General features: G+C 46.0%; 1 protein-coding gene across 7 annotated transcripts in view; it reads left to right on the forward strand.

The window, feature by feature from the left end:
• USP43 (ubiquitin specific peptidase 43) overlaps positions 1 to 16,221 on the forward strand; it is an 85,197-nt gene extending 68,976 nt beyond the window's left edge. For all 7 annotated transcript variants that reach the window (XM_055367483.2, XM_055367482.2, XM_063700624.1 and 4 more), the window contains one exon: positions 14,479 to 16,221. In XM_055367483.2, the coding sequence (XP_055223458.1) occupies positions 14,479 to 15,515 (1,037 nt within the window). In that variant the 3' untranslated portion in view covers positions 15,516 to 16,221. The remainder of the gene's footprint in view (positions 1 to 14,478) is intronic.
• The last annotated feature ends 556 nt before the right edge of the window (positions 16,222 to 16,777 follow it).

Genomic DNA, 16,777 nt, shown 5'->3' on the forward strand with positions numbered 1-16,777 from the left:
CCCAGCCTCTGGCAACCATCATTCTACTCCCTACCTCCATAAAATCAACTTTTTTAGCTTAGAGTTTTGAGCAGGGAAGTGGTTGATCTGATTTATAGTTTTTAGACAGTCTACTCTGCCTACTGTGTGGAGAAGACATCACAGGGGGCAAGAGTGGGGACGTAGGAAGATCATTCAGGAGACTAACATGGTTATATCCAGGTGGGAGAGAGTGGTGGTTTGAACTAGCATGTTAGATAAGAGATGGTCAAACTGGATGTATACTGAAGATAGAGCTGCTAAGATTTGCTGATGTGGGGTGTGCAGTGTGAAGGAAAGAGAATAGTCAAGGATAACTCCTTGCTTAAGGTCTAAATAACGAGGGGAAGAGCTGCACAGTTAATGAGGTGGGAGAAAGTTGGGTAGGAACAGTCCATTCTGGAGGGAAGTCAAGAATTTTTTGACACAGTAATTTTGAAAATCCTGTAAGACACCAGTCCCCAGCCTTTTTGGCACCAGGGACCAGTTTCATGGAAGACAATTTTTACACACACTTGGGATGAGGATGGTTTGGGATGAAACTGTTCCACCTCAGATCATCAGGCATGAGATTCTCATAAGGAGCATGCAACCTACATCCCTCACGTGCAGAGTTCACAGTAGGCTTTGTGTTCCTATGAGAATCTAATACACCTGCTGATCTGACAGGAAGCGGAGCTCAGGCGGTAATGCGAGTGATGGGGAGCAGCTGTAAATACAGATGAAGCTTCGCTCACTTGCCCACCACTCACTTCCTGCTCTGTGGCCCAATTCCTAACAGGCCGTGGATCAGTGCTTGTCCACAGCCCAGGGGTTGGGGGACCCTGCTAAGACATCACATCAATGTGATAACTGGGGAGTGGAGATAAATATTTGAGAGTCATCAGCACATGGATGGAATAGTGCTGGCTGAGCTCCCCTGGGGAAATAGTACAGATGAAAAAGAATGAAGGCTGGGCACAGTGGCTCACGCCTGTAATCCCAGCACTTTGGGAGGCCGAGGTGGGCAGATCATGGGGTCAGGAGTTCAAGACCAGCCTGACCAACATGGTGAAACCCCGTCTCTACTAAAAATACAAAAAAATTAGCTGGGTATGGTGGCACATGCCTGTAATCCCAGCTACTCAGGAGGCTGAGGCAGGGGAATCGCTTGAACCTGGGAGTTGGAGGTTGCAGTGAGCTTAGATCACACCACTGCACTCCAGCCTGGGCAACAGAGCAAGACTCCATCTCAAAAAAAAAAAAAAATGAAGACCCGAGACCAAACCTGGGGGTTCTCCAACATCTAAGGGTTGAGCAAAGGTGGAGAGGCCAAGAAAAGAACTGAGAAGGAGCAGCCAGTGAGGGGAAGAAAACCAGGTGAGTGTGGTTGACAGATAAAAAAAGAGAATCTTAAGGAAGCAGCCAACTGTACTGGATGCTGCTGAGAGGCTGAGTAAGGTGAGGATGGGTAGATTCCATCAGGCTGGAAGGCCACTGGTGACTTGCCAGGAGCATCTGCCATGGCTGGAGAGAAGGGAGGCCTGCCTGCAGCAGGTGGACCAGAGGCTGGGGTGGAGGAAGTGGCAGTGTGTACACACTCCACCAGGCAAGGTGACTGAAGGTGTCAAGGTGGGTTGACAGCTAAGTAGGAGATAGTAGAGACGCATTCAGATGATCAGGTCTACAGGGAGATGTTGATGACAGTGCTGGGAACAAGGGGGTAACCAGAAACAAAGTCCTTAAGGCTGAGCGTTGTCAGATCACACCTGGAACCCTAGCATTTTGGGAGGCCAAGGTGGGAGGATCGCGTGAGTCCAAGAAGTTAAGACTAGCCCTGGCAACATAGTGAGACCCCATCTCTATAAAAAATTAGCCAGGCATGGTGCCTCTTGTCCCAGCTACTCAAGAGGCTGAGGTGGGAGGATCTCTTGAGCTTGGGAAGTTAGGGCTGCAGTGAGCTGTGAGCACACCACTGCACTCTGGCCTGGGTGACAGAGTGAGACCTTGTCTCAAAAAAACAAACAAAAAAACCAGCATTACTATGTAAGAACTGTATGTCTGTGTATGTGTGTTTGTGCCTGTGTGTATGTCTGTGTGTGTGTCTGTGTCTTTGTGTGTGTGTGTCTCTGTGTGTGTGTCTGTGTGTGTCTTTGTGTGTGTGTCTCTGTGAGTGTCTCTGTGTATGTCTGTGTGTGTGTTTCTTGTGTGTGTGTCTCTATGTGTATGTGCCTGTGTGTGTGTCTGTATGTATGTGTGTGTCTGTGTGTGTCTCTGTGTGTATGTGTGTGTGTGTGTGTCTCTGTGTAGGTATGTGTCTGCGTGTTTGTGTCTATGTGTGTGTCTCTGTGTGTGTGTGTCTGTGTATCTGTGTGTCTGTGTCTGTGTGTATGTATCTGTGTATATGTGTCTGTGTGTGTCTCTGTGTATCTGTGTGTGTGTCTCTGTGTGTCTATGTATATGTATCTGTGTATATGTGTCTGTGTGTGTGTTTCTGTGTGTCTATGTGTATGTATCTGTGTATATGTGTGTGTGTCTGTGTTTGTGTATCTGTGTGTATGTCTGTGTGTGTATGTGTCTGTGTATGTGAGAGTGTGTATGTGTGTATGAGTGTGCTTGTGTGTGTATTGTTTGTGCCTGTATGTCTGTGTGTGTGTTTCTGTGTGTCTTTGTGTGAGTGTGTGATCTTTATTTAGCCTTTGTGTTCCTTCAGCCAGAAAGTGGTAACATGTTCAAATTATTTTTTTAGTTCCTTATTTCTTGTTAGGTCCTAACTTAGTTTTTTAAATACAATTTTAATAGAAATATTATATATACTTGTGACTACTATACTTTACATATTGCATACAATTATATATATATAAGTATATGTAAGTAAAGTATATTAATCCTTAAATACTTAAAGTATATTAAGTATACAGCTGATAAATTTTCATAAAATGAACATCCTCATATACCAGATTAAAAAATAGAATATTCTAGCACCCTGCTCCCTTGTATCTCTCTCAATCATGACTGTTTTAAATAAAAAACAGCTTGGAGATACATAGTTCTCTGCACAGAAATTTACTTATGAGAGAGAGAGCGAACTGTTGTCTGTTGACAATTGTCAATAAAAAAGCAAACACAGGGGTTTGAAGAAGAGGGGGTGCAGGGTGAGGTGGGGGAACTACCTCTTCTTTTCTGCAGGTTCATTCATGGGCTGGAATCTGTTGCGGAGGCTAGCCTTGTGGTCTGACCTGGAGAAATCTGGCCTGGTCATCAAGGGGAGCACCCTGAGTTGTTACAGATTTATGGTTTCTTGAGTTATTTATGGATTCTCCAAAAATCCAATGCAAGTTTTGTCATGAAGCTGTCTGCAATGTCTGCTACTTGACAAATCTCTCCATTTCCCTTATTAAAATTTCTTACATTGAGCCAGGTGCGGTGGCACACGCCTGTAATCCCAGCACTTTGGGAGGCTGAGGTGGGCGGATCACCTGAGGTCAGGAGTTTGAGACCAGCCTGACCAACATGGTGAAACCCCGTCTCTACTAAAAATACAAAAATTAGCTGGACATGGTGGCAGGCACCTGTAATCTGAGCTACTCAGGAGGCTGAGGCAGGAGAATCACTTGAACCCAGGAGGTGGAGGTTGCAATGAGCTAAGATGGTGCCACTGCACTCCAGCCTGGGCAACAGAGCGAGACTCCCTCTCAAAAAAAAAAAAAAAAAAAGTCCTTACATTGTCAGAATAGTTTACATGTTTACATTTTGTATTGCGGTTCAGTTTCAGAGTTGTTTCTGGTTTGCAGCCATTACCAGTAATCCTGTTATGAACATTTTTGATCCTGTCCTTGGTGTCCGCACGTCTGCATTTCTGTTGGGTGTATACCTAGGAGTGGAATTGCTTGGGCACAGTGTGTGTGTGTGTGTGTGTGTGTGTATTCATCAGCTGCTTATTTCTTTATACTTTATGTCATCATTTGTATCCAAGTACCCAATGCAATATAGCAGGCCTTTAAAAATGTCATTTTGTTCAGCGGTCATTTTGCTATAATGTTGATGAGAAAAAATAGTTGATTCCTGGCTGGGACTACTGGAGAATGCAGTTTTCTCATTCTCCTCATGTCTGCGTGGGTTTTCTCCGGGTGCTCCAGTTTCCTCCCACATCCTAAAGATATACCATTAGGTGATCTGATTGTCTGCACGGTCTCAGTGTGAGTGCGAGTCTCCCTGAAATGGGAGGGGGCCTATCCAGGGCTGGTTCCTGCCATTCATGATCCTGAGCTGGAATAAGTGGGCAAATAATTATCTTACTCGTTACTTTTGTTAAATGTATGTATAGCTCACATTTTTTTTTTTTTTGAGGCGGAGTCTTGTTCTGTTGCCAGGCTGAAGTGCAATGGCGCGATCTCAGCTCACTGCAACCTCCGCCTCCGGGTTCAAGCGATTCTCCTGCCTCAGACTCCCGAGTAGCTGGGACTACAGGCGCGCACCACCACACCCAGCTAATTTTTGTATTTTTAGTAGAGATGGGGGTTTCACCATGTTGGCCAGGATGGTCTCGATCTCTTCATCTCGTGATCTGCCCACCTCGGCCTCCCAAAGTGCTGGGATTACAGGTGTGAGCCACCGTGCCCAGCTGTAGCTCACATTTATTTTAATGTTTAATAGTAGAAGTGTTTGGGTCTTTATTTAGAAGTTTGGCGATGCTTTTGGGACGAGAAATATGCTGTGGGAGCTTAACTATTATTTATATCAATTAGTCTGTGGGAAAATTGGTTTAGTTATATGTTGTTTTGCTTCAAGTTCAAGTTCAGGTTATTAAGAGCCTATCTGTGATGCTGCAAAGACTTACTATACCAGGCATGTACCAGACTCTGGTTACATATTTGTGAGTGAATAGAGACGATGATAGGATCTTAAAGCTACAAGTGGTTTTAGATTCTCGTTGAGTCCACCCCTCTGGTTTACAGTGATTTATGTGTCAGAGTTCAGTTAATTCCTTCCCCAGCGTGTGGCATTTGGGCTGCCAAAATTTCATGAGTAGACATGACACTCATAGCATGTCTGTGCATCTTGGAGTTGTCTGATTTCCTTAGAATACGTTTCTGGGCCGGGAGCAGTGGCTCATGCCTGTAATCCCAGCACTTTGGGAGGCCAAGGTGGGCAGATCATCTGAGGTCAGGAGTTCGAGACAAGCCTGACCAACATAGAGAAACTCCATCTCTACTAAAAATACAAAATTAGCTGGGCATGGTGGTGCATGCCTGTAATCCCAGCTACTCAGGAGGCTGAGGCAGGAGAATTGCTTGAACCCGGGAGATGGAGGTTGTGGTGAGCTGAGATCGTGCCATTGCACTCCAGTCTGGGCAACAAGAGCAAAACTCCATCTCAAAAAAAAAAAGAAAAAGAAAAAAAGAATCCATTTCTGTGCAGGCATACTATTTCATGCAGTATGTTTTGACTTGTCTTGGCTGGACATTTCTTTTCCCCTTATATTTTCATGATTGCACATTTAAAATAGTGTCTATGGCCGGGCACCGTGGCTCATGCCTGTAATCCCAGCTACTCAGGAGGCTGAGGCAGGAGAATCACTTGAACCCAGTAGGTGGAGGTTGCAGTAAGCTGAGATCGCACCATTGCGCTCCAGCCTGGGCAACAAGAGTGAAACTCCGTGTCCAAAAGAAAGTCTCTACAACAAAAAAGATGTTCTTTCTCAAGCTCATTCATCCCTGTCAGCATTGCCTATGATAAGCTCAAAAGTTCATCCCAGCTCTGTTTAACAGCAAAGTACCGCAGGCCATTTCTCAGTTCTCCCAAGGAGAAATGTGCTTGATATCCTCCCAGGAGGAGGCGATTTCAAAGGATGGCCCAAGTTTTTCACATGGTATTCAGACAGATGTGAGGCACAGCTCTAGAAAAACTCCTCAGAGACCCCTGAGAGGGCTGGGGGAGGGATGATAACTGTCCTGCAGACCCTTGCAGGCATTTTACTCACATTCTCTAATTCAGTCCTCAAAACCCTTGGGAGAGGTGACCTTATAGCCCTACCAAGGGGATATCTGAGATTCGGTGTGAAGCAACCAGTCACACCTAGTTGTAAAGCTCACCCCTAGAAAGTGGTGGGGCTGAAATAGACCCGTTCCCTCTGGGTGCCAGGTCTTGGCTCTCAGGCTCTGTAGACATACATTCCAGATTAGAGTCGCTTTCACATGGAGAGAGACTGCAAGAGCCTTGCTTCCTAAGGGAGCTTTCCCTCTTGGGGTTTGACTAAAATAGTGACAGATTTTGAAAGCTGTTTTAGAAGTTCTGAGACGGTTGAAAAATCCAGCGTTTGCTGGACGTGGTGGCTCATGCCTGTAATCCCAGCACTTTGGGAGGCCGAGGCAGGTGGATCACCTGAGGCTAGGAGTTCGAGACCAGCCTGGTCCACATGGCAAAACCCTGTCTCTACTAAAAATACAAAAATTAGCTGGGCATGATGGGACATGACTGTGATCCCAGCTACTCAGGAGGCTGAGGCTGGAGAATCACTTGAGCCCAAGAAGTGGAGGTTGCACTGAGCCTTGATCGCACCACTGTGCTCTAGCCTGGGTGACAGAGTGAGACCCTGTCTCAAAAAAAAGAAAGACTAGGAAGCCAAGGCAGGCAGATCACTTGAGGTCAGGAGTTTCTCAATAGCTTGGCCAATGTGGTGAAACCCCGTCTCTACTAAAAATATAAATTAGCTGGGCATGGTGGTGTGTGCCTGTAGTCCCAGCTACCTGGGAGGCTGAGGCAGGAGAATCACTTAAACCTGCAAGGTGGAGGTTGCAGTGAGCCGAGATTGCGCCACTGCACTCCAGCCTGGGCGACAGAGACTCCATCTCAAAAAAAAAAAAAAAAAAAAAGAAAGAAAAGAAAAATCCAGCTTTTTTTTTTTTTTTTTTTTTTTTTTAATTCTTACTAAACCTGGGCAAGATGAAAATCTAGCATATCAGTTTTCAAATAGTGGTTGGTACCACCTCTCCTTCCCACTATCATGAGTTTGCAAATACGTAGGAGAGGGTGTTTTTTGTTTTTTGAGATGGTGTTTCACTCTTGTTGCCCAGGCTGAAGTGCAGTGGTGCAATCTCTGCTCACTGCAACCTCTGCCTCCCAGGTTCAAGCAATTCTCCTGCCTCAGCCTTCGAAGTAGCTGGGATTACAGGCATGCACCACCACGCCCGGCTAATTTTGTATTTTTAGTAGAGACAGGGTTTCTCTGTGTTGGTCAGGCTGGTCTTGAACTCCCAACCTCAGGTGATCTGCCCACCTCGGCCTCCCACAGTGCTGGGATTACAGGTGTGAGCCACCACGCCCAGCCGGGTTTTTTTGACTGTCAAAATTAATAGAGGTGACTACTGGCATTTATTCCCCGGGTGGGGCGCAAGGATGCTAAGTGTCCTGCAATGCCCAGGAGCAGTCCCGCTCAGTAAAAAGTCACCACTGCAAAGCGCCAGCAGCTCTCTGTATAGAAATGCTGACAGCTTGACAACACCAGCTTTCTGGTAGCCCTGGTTATGATCATCATAATAATGAAGGAATCTTAAACCAAAATGAACGGAATCAAGTGTTTTGGAGACTGCAAGTTATATAATTGAGTTGGGTGTGGGGGAAGGTTCCAGAAGAAAAAGAATCTTAAAACATCTTACTTTTGCAATTTTTATACAACCATGACCATGTGAAAAAAAATGGCTAGGAGTCCTTCCCAGAGACCCCTTGGTAATAAGGTGCCCTGAAAGTTAAGCTTTCACAGCTTCTCAGTATGGGCGCTTCTGATGATAAGTTTCCTCTATGGCTTTTATTGGGCCTCAAAGGTTTTGTTTTTCTCTTTTTTAGCACTTTCCAGGTAGTATTTCATTTTGGTTTTGATTTCTTCTTTGATCTAGAAGTTATCTGGAAGTCTCAACTCTTTCGGATTATTTTGGTCAACTTTCTTCTTTGATTTTTGTGGATTGTGATCCAAGAATGTGGTTTTCAAAAATTATTCCCTTTATGGAGTCAGACGTGCTACCATTGCACCACAAGGTCACACATTAGTCCCTTTTTGTGGTCAAGTACATGATTACTATTTTGTAAATGCTCTGTGCATGTATAAACTAATGTATATTGTCTATTTGAGGGATGTGAGCTTTATATCATAACTATTAAATTAGGTGAGTTCATTGGCTATTCAAGTCCCCTATGTCTTTAAATGTACCTTCTCTGGGACTCCTGGTAGGAAGGAAATATAATGAAACCTTCCTGTATAGCCGTATCTTTTTTTTTTTTTTTTTTTTTTGAGACCGAGTTTCGCTCTTGTTGCCCAGGCTGGAGTGCAATGGTGCGATCTCGGCTCGCTGCAATCTCCACCTCCCAGGTTCAAGCGATTGTCCTGCCTCAGCCTCCCCAGTAGCTGGGATTACAGGTGCCCGCCACCACACCCAGCTAATTTTTTTTTTTTTTTTTTTTTTTTTTTTTTTTGTATTTTTAGTACAGATAGGGTTTCACCATGTTGGCCAAGCTGGTCTCAAACTCCTGACCTCAGGTGATCCACCTGCCTCGGCCTCCCACAGTGCTGGGATTACAGGCGTGAGCCACTGCGCCCAGTCTAGCTGTATCTTTAATCAAGTAATCCTTGCATTTTAATAATTTTCGCTTTATCTTGTTAGCTGCTTTGTTACTAGGTGTCTACGGGTTTATGACTGTTAGATCTGTTTTATAAATTGTGCTTTTTATTATTATAATGTGGCTCTTTATCCCTGCTTAATGTTTTCAGCCTTAAATTCTACTTTGTCCAAGTTTAATAATCCCACCCTTTTCTTCTTTCTTTTTGCCTTCTCTCTTTCGCATTTGCCTGCTATCGTTTTGCCCCTCTCTTGGGCTTTAGGAACCTTTCCTTTTGAGTTAGTTTTAAGTGGTTTCTGGTAAACAGCCTGGTGTTGGGTTTTTTGTTTTCTTTTTACCAAAAATTCAGAGGCCGTCTTATAATTGGAGCCTTCAGTCCATACCGACTTAATGTAACAGCTGCGAAACTTGATTTTGTTCATTTCGTTTTTAAAGATTTTATGTGACTGTTTCTTCTTTTCCTTTCCTTATCGTTGCTGATGCGAGCGAGTCGCGCTTTGTTTCCTGGTTCATTGGGAAGTTTTGCCGCCCAGGTCACAAAGTAGCAATTTGTTAATTGCTACTTTCTCTATCCCAGTATTTAGAAGCCAGTTACTTCCTGCAAGGTGCTGTCTTTCACCACTGTCTTCTCTCCTTCCCCCGATCAGATGAGAAATATATAACACATCTGTTGTCACTGTTTTCCCTGTCATTCCCCCCAAAATGAGAGCTTTGAAAGACTTTCATGTGCCCCTTCTGGTCTCTTTTGCAAATTCTTAGATTTTGCTGACAGGGCCTAGTACTTTCTATTCCAGACTTATCAAAATTCCCCTCGCAGCACTTAGCTTTATGTGACACATTCTGAGCCGTCTGTCCTGCATGTAGGGTGGTGGACAGTACATGGATTGCAGTGTCCACTGTGCACCACTATTTTTCTCCTCTTTGTCACCCCTCATCTTGAGGTGGTGGGTCTGGTTCATTCGAGTGTGTGTGATATGTTCTCAAAATCTTTGCCTAGCCACAAATATTTCCTTTCACTTGGGAGTGAATGGCAGCTTGGCTGGTTGCACGACTCTTGAGTCGCAGTCCTTTTCTCTCAGGCATCTGAAGCTGTTTTCCCACAGCCTCCCAGGCCCCAGGGTTGCAGGTGAGAAGCCCAGGCTTTTTTTGTTTACAGGAGAGTCACTTGTTTTTTTCTGGTGGGAAGCTTTTAAGATGCTCCCCTTGACCTTGGAGTTTAGAAATTCTCCCAGAATATGCCTAGGTGCGGGTTTTTGTTCTTCAACCTTACCTAGAACTTGGGGGTGCCTTTTGTTCTACAGACTCAGGCCTGTCTTTAGAGATATGTCTTTTGGTTTTTGTTTAATGATTGTCTCTCCTGCTTTTGACGTTTTTGTGATTTGCCGTTGAGTCTCCTGGATCTATCTTCTGAGTCTCCTGCCTTTTCCCTTGTAGTTTCTTTCTCTTCTCTTTTCCCTTCCCTTCCCTTCCCTTCCCTTCCCTTCCCTTCCCTCCCTCTCTTTCTTTTCTTTTCTTTTTTTTTTTTTTTGAGATGGAGTTTTGCTCTGTGGCCCAGGCTGGAGTGCAGTGATACGATCTTGGCTCACTGCAACCTCCCCTTCCCGGGTTGATTTTCCTGCCTCAGCCTCATGAATAGCTGGGATTACAGGTGCACACCACCACACCTGGCTAATTTTTGTATTTTTAGTAGAGACGGGGTTTTATATTTTTAGTAGAGATGGGGTTTCACCATGTTGGTCAGGCTGGTCTTGAACTCCTGACCTCGTGATCTGCCCGCCTCGGCCTCCCAAAGTGCTGGGATTACAGGCATGAGCCACCGCGCCCGGCCTCCCTTATAGTTTCTATCTCTTGGTCAGTCACGTTTTTCAGTCCCTGTTTTTTCATTATCTTCCTTGAGATGCAAGTTTGTTGATCATTTTAAGCTGTCACGTTTCATCTGTTTCATCAGCAGCCTGCTCTGATGGTTCTGGTGATTCTTCTTCTCTGACCGCCAGACCCCCTCATGCGTGTTGCTGTTTTCTTTTCTGTCCCACCCTCTCTTGTATGGCAGTGGCTCTTGGAGTGATGAAAAGGGCGGCAGCTTTGGCTCCCAGGGGCTGGTGGTGTGACAGCCAGCCTTTTTCTTCCCCGCTTCGTCCTGCTGGTTCAGTCTTGGAGATGGAGAAGCTTCAACTCATCGGTGTAACTTTTTCTTACCTTAACGGGGACCAGAGGAAAGTTGGGGGGTAGGCTTGTCCCAGGCTGCACTCTGACCTCCACGCAGAAATGGTCATCAGGCTGTGAAGTAATTGTACACGGCTCAAGAAACATCATATGGGGCCCAGCATGGTGGCTCACGCCTGTAATCCCAGCACTTTGGGAGGTCGAGGCGGGTGGATCACCTGAGGTCAGGAGTTCAAGACCAGTCTGGCCAACGTGGTGAAACCCAGTCTCTGCTAAAAATACAAAAATTAGCTGGGCGTGGTGGTGGACGCCTGTAATCCCAGCTACTGGGGAGGCTGAGGCAGGAGAATCACTTGAACCCGGGAGGTGGAGGTTGCAGTGAGCCAAGATCACATCACTGGACTGCAGCCTGGGGGACAAGAGCGAGACTCTGTCTCAAGAAAGAAAGAAAAGAAGCATTGTATGGTATCATGTATTCTTGCTTTTGCCAAACCTCATAAAGACAGGTGCACCATATTCTTTTTCCTTCAACTGTATCCCAAGCGTTGAAGACAGTCCTTGGCACATGATATGTGCTTATTAAATATTTTTTGAAGGAGTAAGCGGGTAGATGTATGAAGCATGATGGAAGCCCTTGAAGAGACAGAAGGTGCTCAACTAGGAAAAGTCTTATTCTGTGGCGGGGGGCGGGGGGGCACTAAGCATGGCACCAAGAGGTCCCCAGCCCTGTTCACAAAACACCTGAGTATGGATTGATGCATATTTCATTGGCCAAAAATAAAAAAGTCATGTAGAAATCAAGGTGGCCACACAGGGACAGGAACAGATGTGGCCGTTCTCAAAGCAGCATCTGCTGGCTCCAGAGCTGCGGTGTGGAGGGGGTGTCAGGGGACTGAGCCTGTCAGCTGCACTGGTGCCATCTGCATGGAGGGGGCTCTTGTGGGGTCCAAAAAGCACATTATGAATGCTGTGGGGCTTATATAACCTTCAGGAAGAACCTAACGGCCTGTGTCTTTAATGCAGTGTAAGGCTCTAGGCTCAGACTGGCTGGAAACAGAATCCTCTTGGGGTGGGGTGGGGTGGGAGTTGAACCAGAGTTAGTGCCCAGGGGTCTCTGAACACCACTGTGTTCAGCATCTGTCTCCCAGCATCCCAGAAGGTTCGTCCATCTCCCCGGGGGAGGGGTACCAGGACTTGCACCCACCCTAGACGGGAAGTGACTTAGTAGAGAGGAAGTGTGATGTGAGCGTGGGGGCCTCTTATTCCCTTCTGTTCTTATGCTGTTTATTTCTCAATTTTATTAAAGCCATCACTGTCTCAGATCCTGTTATCCTAGCCCAATAAGTGGAAGGAGAATAAAGATAACAGGGGTGCTTTTTTACTGCCGTCTCGAGAAAGAGGAGACACGAGTTCCGTGGGCATCTGTGGTTCCCATGAAATGTAGCTCAGGCGTTGATGTCAGCTCTGACCTCAGAGCCTTTCCTACCAGGAAGAAAGGAAGAACTGCTATTTCGGGCAGCTGCCAACTCCTCTCGCCACCTGCCGGGGCTCCAGGCAACATGCTCTCATTTTGAAAGGCTAAAAGTCACAGCTTTGTCCTACTAATACAAAGCATCCCTTTCTGCCCTTCCCAGGGCTGTGGAAGAGAAAAAAAGAAATAAACTTCACACACATCTCAGACCTCAGAACATTTCTTCCCCACCCCCCGAGGGCTGGGAATTTAATAAGGTCAATCTAAACCAAAATTACAGAGTATTTTGGGTAAAATTGTGTCTATGACTGGCTAATCTAAAGAAATGCTTTGAGGAAAGAAAAAATCAAACATTCTTTATGAGAAACCTGGAAAGTCACATCCTTGAGATGCTTTCTAACTCCTTTTGGAGGTCATGGGCTTTCTGCTTCTTCCTGCTCCAGCCATTTCTCCAGGGGTGCTTGGTCGATGTGCACCTTGCCTCCCCCGCGTTCCTGCAGCATTCACTCCCCTGCACCTCATTCCTTTGCCTTTCCTGAGCTCTCACCCGTGCGCCTGACAATCTCTGGCCCTTCTCTGTGTCACACATCGTGTTGGCTGTGCCGCTGACAGGGGGCTTTTTATGGCAGGAGTTCTGCTCCCTTTTGGAGCTTCTCTGTTTCATTGTTCGTTCAGGCTGTTAGAACAGAATACCACGCCTGGGCAGCTTATCCACAACAGACATTTCTTCCCCACAGTCCTGCAGGCTGGAAGTCTGAGATCAGGGTGCCAGCATGATGGGGCCCTGGAGAGGTTCTTCCCGGCTGCAGACAGCTTCATGTGTCCTCACATGGCAGGAAGAGAGCTGGGTAGCTCTTCAACCTCTTCTTAGAAGGGCACTAATCCCATTCACGAGGGCTCTACCCTCAAGACCGAATTACCACCCAGCGGCATCACCCCCTTATACCATCACCTTGGGGACTAGAGCTTCAATGTATGAATCTCAGGGGACACAAACCTTCAGTCCATAGCACCCTCAAACACTATGATGAAGTGACACAGTGAGAGTGGCCACCCGTGGGGCAGACTTCAGAGGTCACCCTGCAACCTTTCTCCAAATGTGTGTGACTGTCCTTGCGCCATGTAGGTTGTGTGTTTCAGTTGCGCCAGGTGGATTGTGTGTTTTAGCTGAAGATTTCTTTCTCAATGATTGCAGACATCATGTAAAACAAGGCATTTTAATGGTACAGTGACTGATGACTGAGAATTTCTTTCTTTTTTTTTTTGGAGACGGAGTCTTGCTCTGTCACCCAGGCTGGAGTGCAGTGGCATGATCTCAGCTCACTGCAACCTCCACCTCCACCTCCCGGGTTCAAGTGATTCTCCTGCCTCAGCCTCCTGAGTAGCTGGGATTATAGGCATGTGCCACCACGCCCAGCTAATTTTTGTATTTTAGTAGAGATGGGGTTTCACCATGTTGGTCAGGCTGGTCTCAAACTCCTGACCTTGTGACCCACCTGCCTCAGCCTCCCAAGACTGAGAATTTCTTAAGCAAAAATACACAACCTTGGTTGTACATATGTTCCTTTTAGAAATGTTGAGATATAGGAAAGAATTAAGAAAAAAAATCCATCACAAACAGCACTGCCATGGCCCTATCCACACCTTGTTTTTGGCATCTATTTCTCTATTCTTATTTGTATGTTTTCACATGCATGCATAATACATGCACGTGTATATATTTTTACAAGTTGTATAGGTTGGTGCAAAAGTAATTGTGGTTTTCACCATTTTTTTTAATTCCATTTTTTTTTTCTTTTTTAGCCCAGGGTAGGATATCTGAGATTCTTGCATTTGAAAGGTACAAGGACCTAATACGACCTAGAAAAGCAGGAACTTTTGCTGGGCATTCCGTTTCATAGGAATATTTAAAGATAGATGAAACTGATGTTCATTCTTAGGGCTAGATGCCCGTGAGACTGAGCTTTGCCAGGTGTCTGTGCTGCCCAGCATGTAGATACCTTCTTTGGCACTGGCTTACCCTGTGGCTTCAAACGTGTAAGTGGATATTGAGGAAGAGTGGGTGAAACCATTGCTGTTCCCCAAAGGCAGGAACCCTATGTGGCTTCTTCACTGCTGTGTCTCCAGTGCCCAGCACGGTGCCTCCCACATCAGAGGTTCTCAGTGAATGTTAGATGACTGGCATTTCAGCTGTAGGGTGGCTTGTACACTGACAGTCTCTCTGTCCCTTTCAGGAGGGTTGGAGCCCAGGCGTTTGGTACGGGGCGTGAAAGGCAGAAGCATTAGCATGAAGGCACCCACCACTTCCCGAGCCAAGCAGGGACCATTCAAGACCATGCCTCTGCGGTGGTCCTTTGGATCCAAGGAGAAACCACCAGGTGCCTCCGTCGAGTTGGTGGAGTACTTGGAATCCAGACGAAGACCTCGGTCCACGAGCCAGTCCATTGTGTCGCTGTTGACGGGCACTGCGGGTGAGGATGAGAAGTCAGCATCGCCGAGGTCCCACGTCGCCCTTCCTGCTAACAGTGAAGATGGTGGGCGGGCCATTGAAAGAGGTCCAGCCGGGGTGCCCTGTCCCTCGGCTCAACCCAACCACTGTCTGGCCCCTGGAAACTCAGATGGTCCAAACACAGCAAGGAAACTCAAGGAAAATGCAGGGCAGGACATCAAGCTTCCCAGAAAGTTTGACCTGCCTCTCACTGTGATGCCTTCAGTGGAGCATGAGAAACCAGCTCGACCGGAGGGCCAGAAGGCCATGAACTGGAAGGAGAGCTTCCAGATGGGAAGCAAAAGCAGCCCACCCTCCCCCTATATGGGATTCTCTGGAAACAGCAAAGACAGTCGCCGAGGCACCTCTGAGCTAGACAGACCCCTGCAGGGGACACTCACCCTTCTGAGGTCCGTGTTTCGGAAGAAGGAGAACAGGAGGAATGAGAGGGCAGAGGTCTCTCCACAGGTGCCCCCCGTCTCCCTGGTGAGTGGCGGGCTGAGCCCTGCCATGGACGGGCAGGCTCCAGGCTCACCTCCTGCCCTCAGGATCCCAGAGGGCCTGGCCAGGGGCCTGGGCAGCCGGCTCGAGAGGGATGTCTGGTCAGCCCCCAGCTCTCTCCGCCTCCCTCGTAAAGCCAGCAGGGCCCCGAGAGGCAGTGCACTGGGCATGTCACAAAGGACTGTTCCAGGGGAGCAGGCTTCTTATGGCACCTTTCAGAGGGTCAAATATCACACTCTTTCTTTAGGTCGAAAGAAAACCTTACCGGAGTCCAGCTTTTGATGGAGCGTGTCAGTATTGTGTGACGCTGGCATTCTTGGGACTTTGCCAAGCAACTGTAGGCAGCTCGTGTTGAGAATGGGTTTCCAGGAAACCCGTTGTCTTGTAATCTCTAACAAAAAAAAAAAAAAAAATTTTTTTTTTGTGGTGGGGGGTCTCCATATCTAGACTTCCAACACCCAAGGTCCACATAACCCAAGGTGGAAAACCTTCCTGCATCATTGGGTGCTTTGCTACAGTTTGGCCACTAGAGGATGCTATTGGGTCAGTATTACCAGTTTCAGGGCAAGAACTGATATTTACTAGAGTTTTGGATGTGGGCAAACAAGATGAGGCTGGTTAATAAGAATCTTCAATGTCATGTCAAATACTGTCATTGGCTTTTCCTTTTTCTTTCTTTTTTTTTTTAAATTGTGGACTTAAAGAAAAATATTTTATTTTTAATGCTTTTCTGGGATAAGCATTAAAGATGCCAAAAAGAAAAAAAAAACCAAAAGAATGATAGTGACGGTAAGGCAAGATTCTAGCAAAGAGAGATGGGAGTTAAATGGCTGAGAGTTCAGGTGAATATTTAATATATTAAAAATTGTATTAAAGTTTTTCAAGGTATTTTAAAAATAACTATTTTGATACTAGAAAAAAAGTCCATTTTTTAATTTAAATATGAGATCTATGTACAATTTTAATAAAATCCTGTCCATGAAACACGCATGGCTGTCTGAATTATTCAAGTCTGATAAATGACCTTGTTTCATTTCTGCTGAGTAAACTTGGTTCGTTGCTATTGCTATCAGAAAGTAGTTACTTGAGTTCTTTCTAAAATCTAAAAGTGCTTTTCGTTCCAACGACTTGCTGTTTTCTAAAGAAGTGGAAACCTCCTCAGGCCACTCTCCGGAGGGCTTGTACTTGAAAAGACGTGAGTTCCACATCTGCCTGACAGACTCTTAGTTGACTGTCCCGTTTCCTAAAGCTCTGCACACTCTTCAGTAGCGACTCTTACAAATATCCTATCATTTCTTACTTAGAAGCTGCTAAGCCTGACCCCAGGCCTGGGGCTCAACAGTTGAGGTCACCTGTACTTAAACAGTCCTTCTTCTGCAAATACTTCCTTTTTTGACGGGAAACATTTGTTCTCAAAAAAAAAAAAAAAAAGAAAAAAAAAAAAAGACACCTGATCCCAAGAATTAAGTCTTCCTTCATACATATAGCATGACTCATTGACATGTCTCTGCTACATTTTTTTTTCTCTTAAGAAGGAGAATGGG

This window comes from Gorilla gorilla, chromosome 19 (assembly GCF_029281585.2).
Source record: "Gorilla gorilla gorilla isolate KB3781 chromosome 19, NHGRI_mGorGor1-v2.1_pri, whole genome shotgun sequence".
Classification (NCBI taxonomy): domain Eukaryota; kingdom Metazoa; phylum Chordata; class Mammalia; order Primates; family Hominidae; genus Gorilla; species Gorilla gorilla.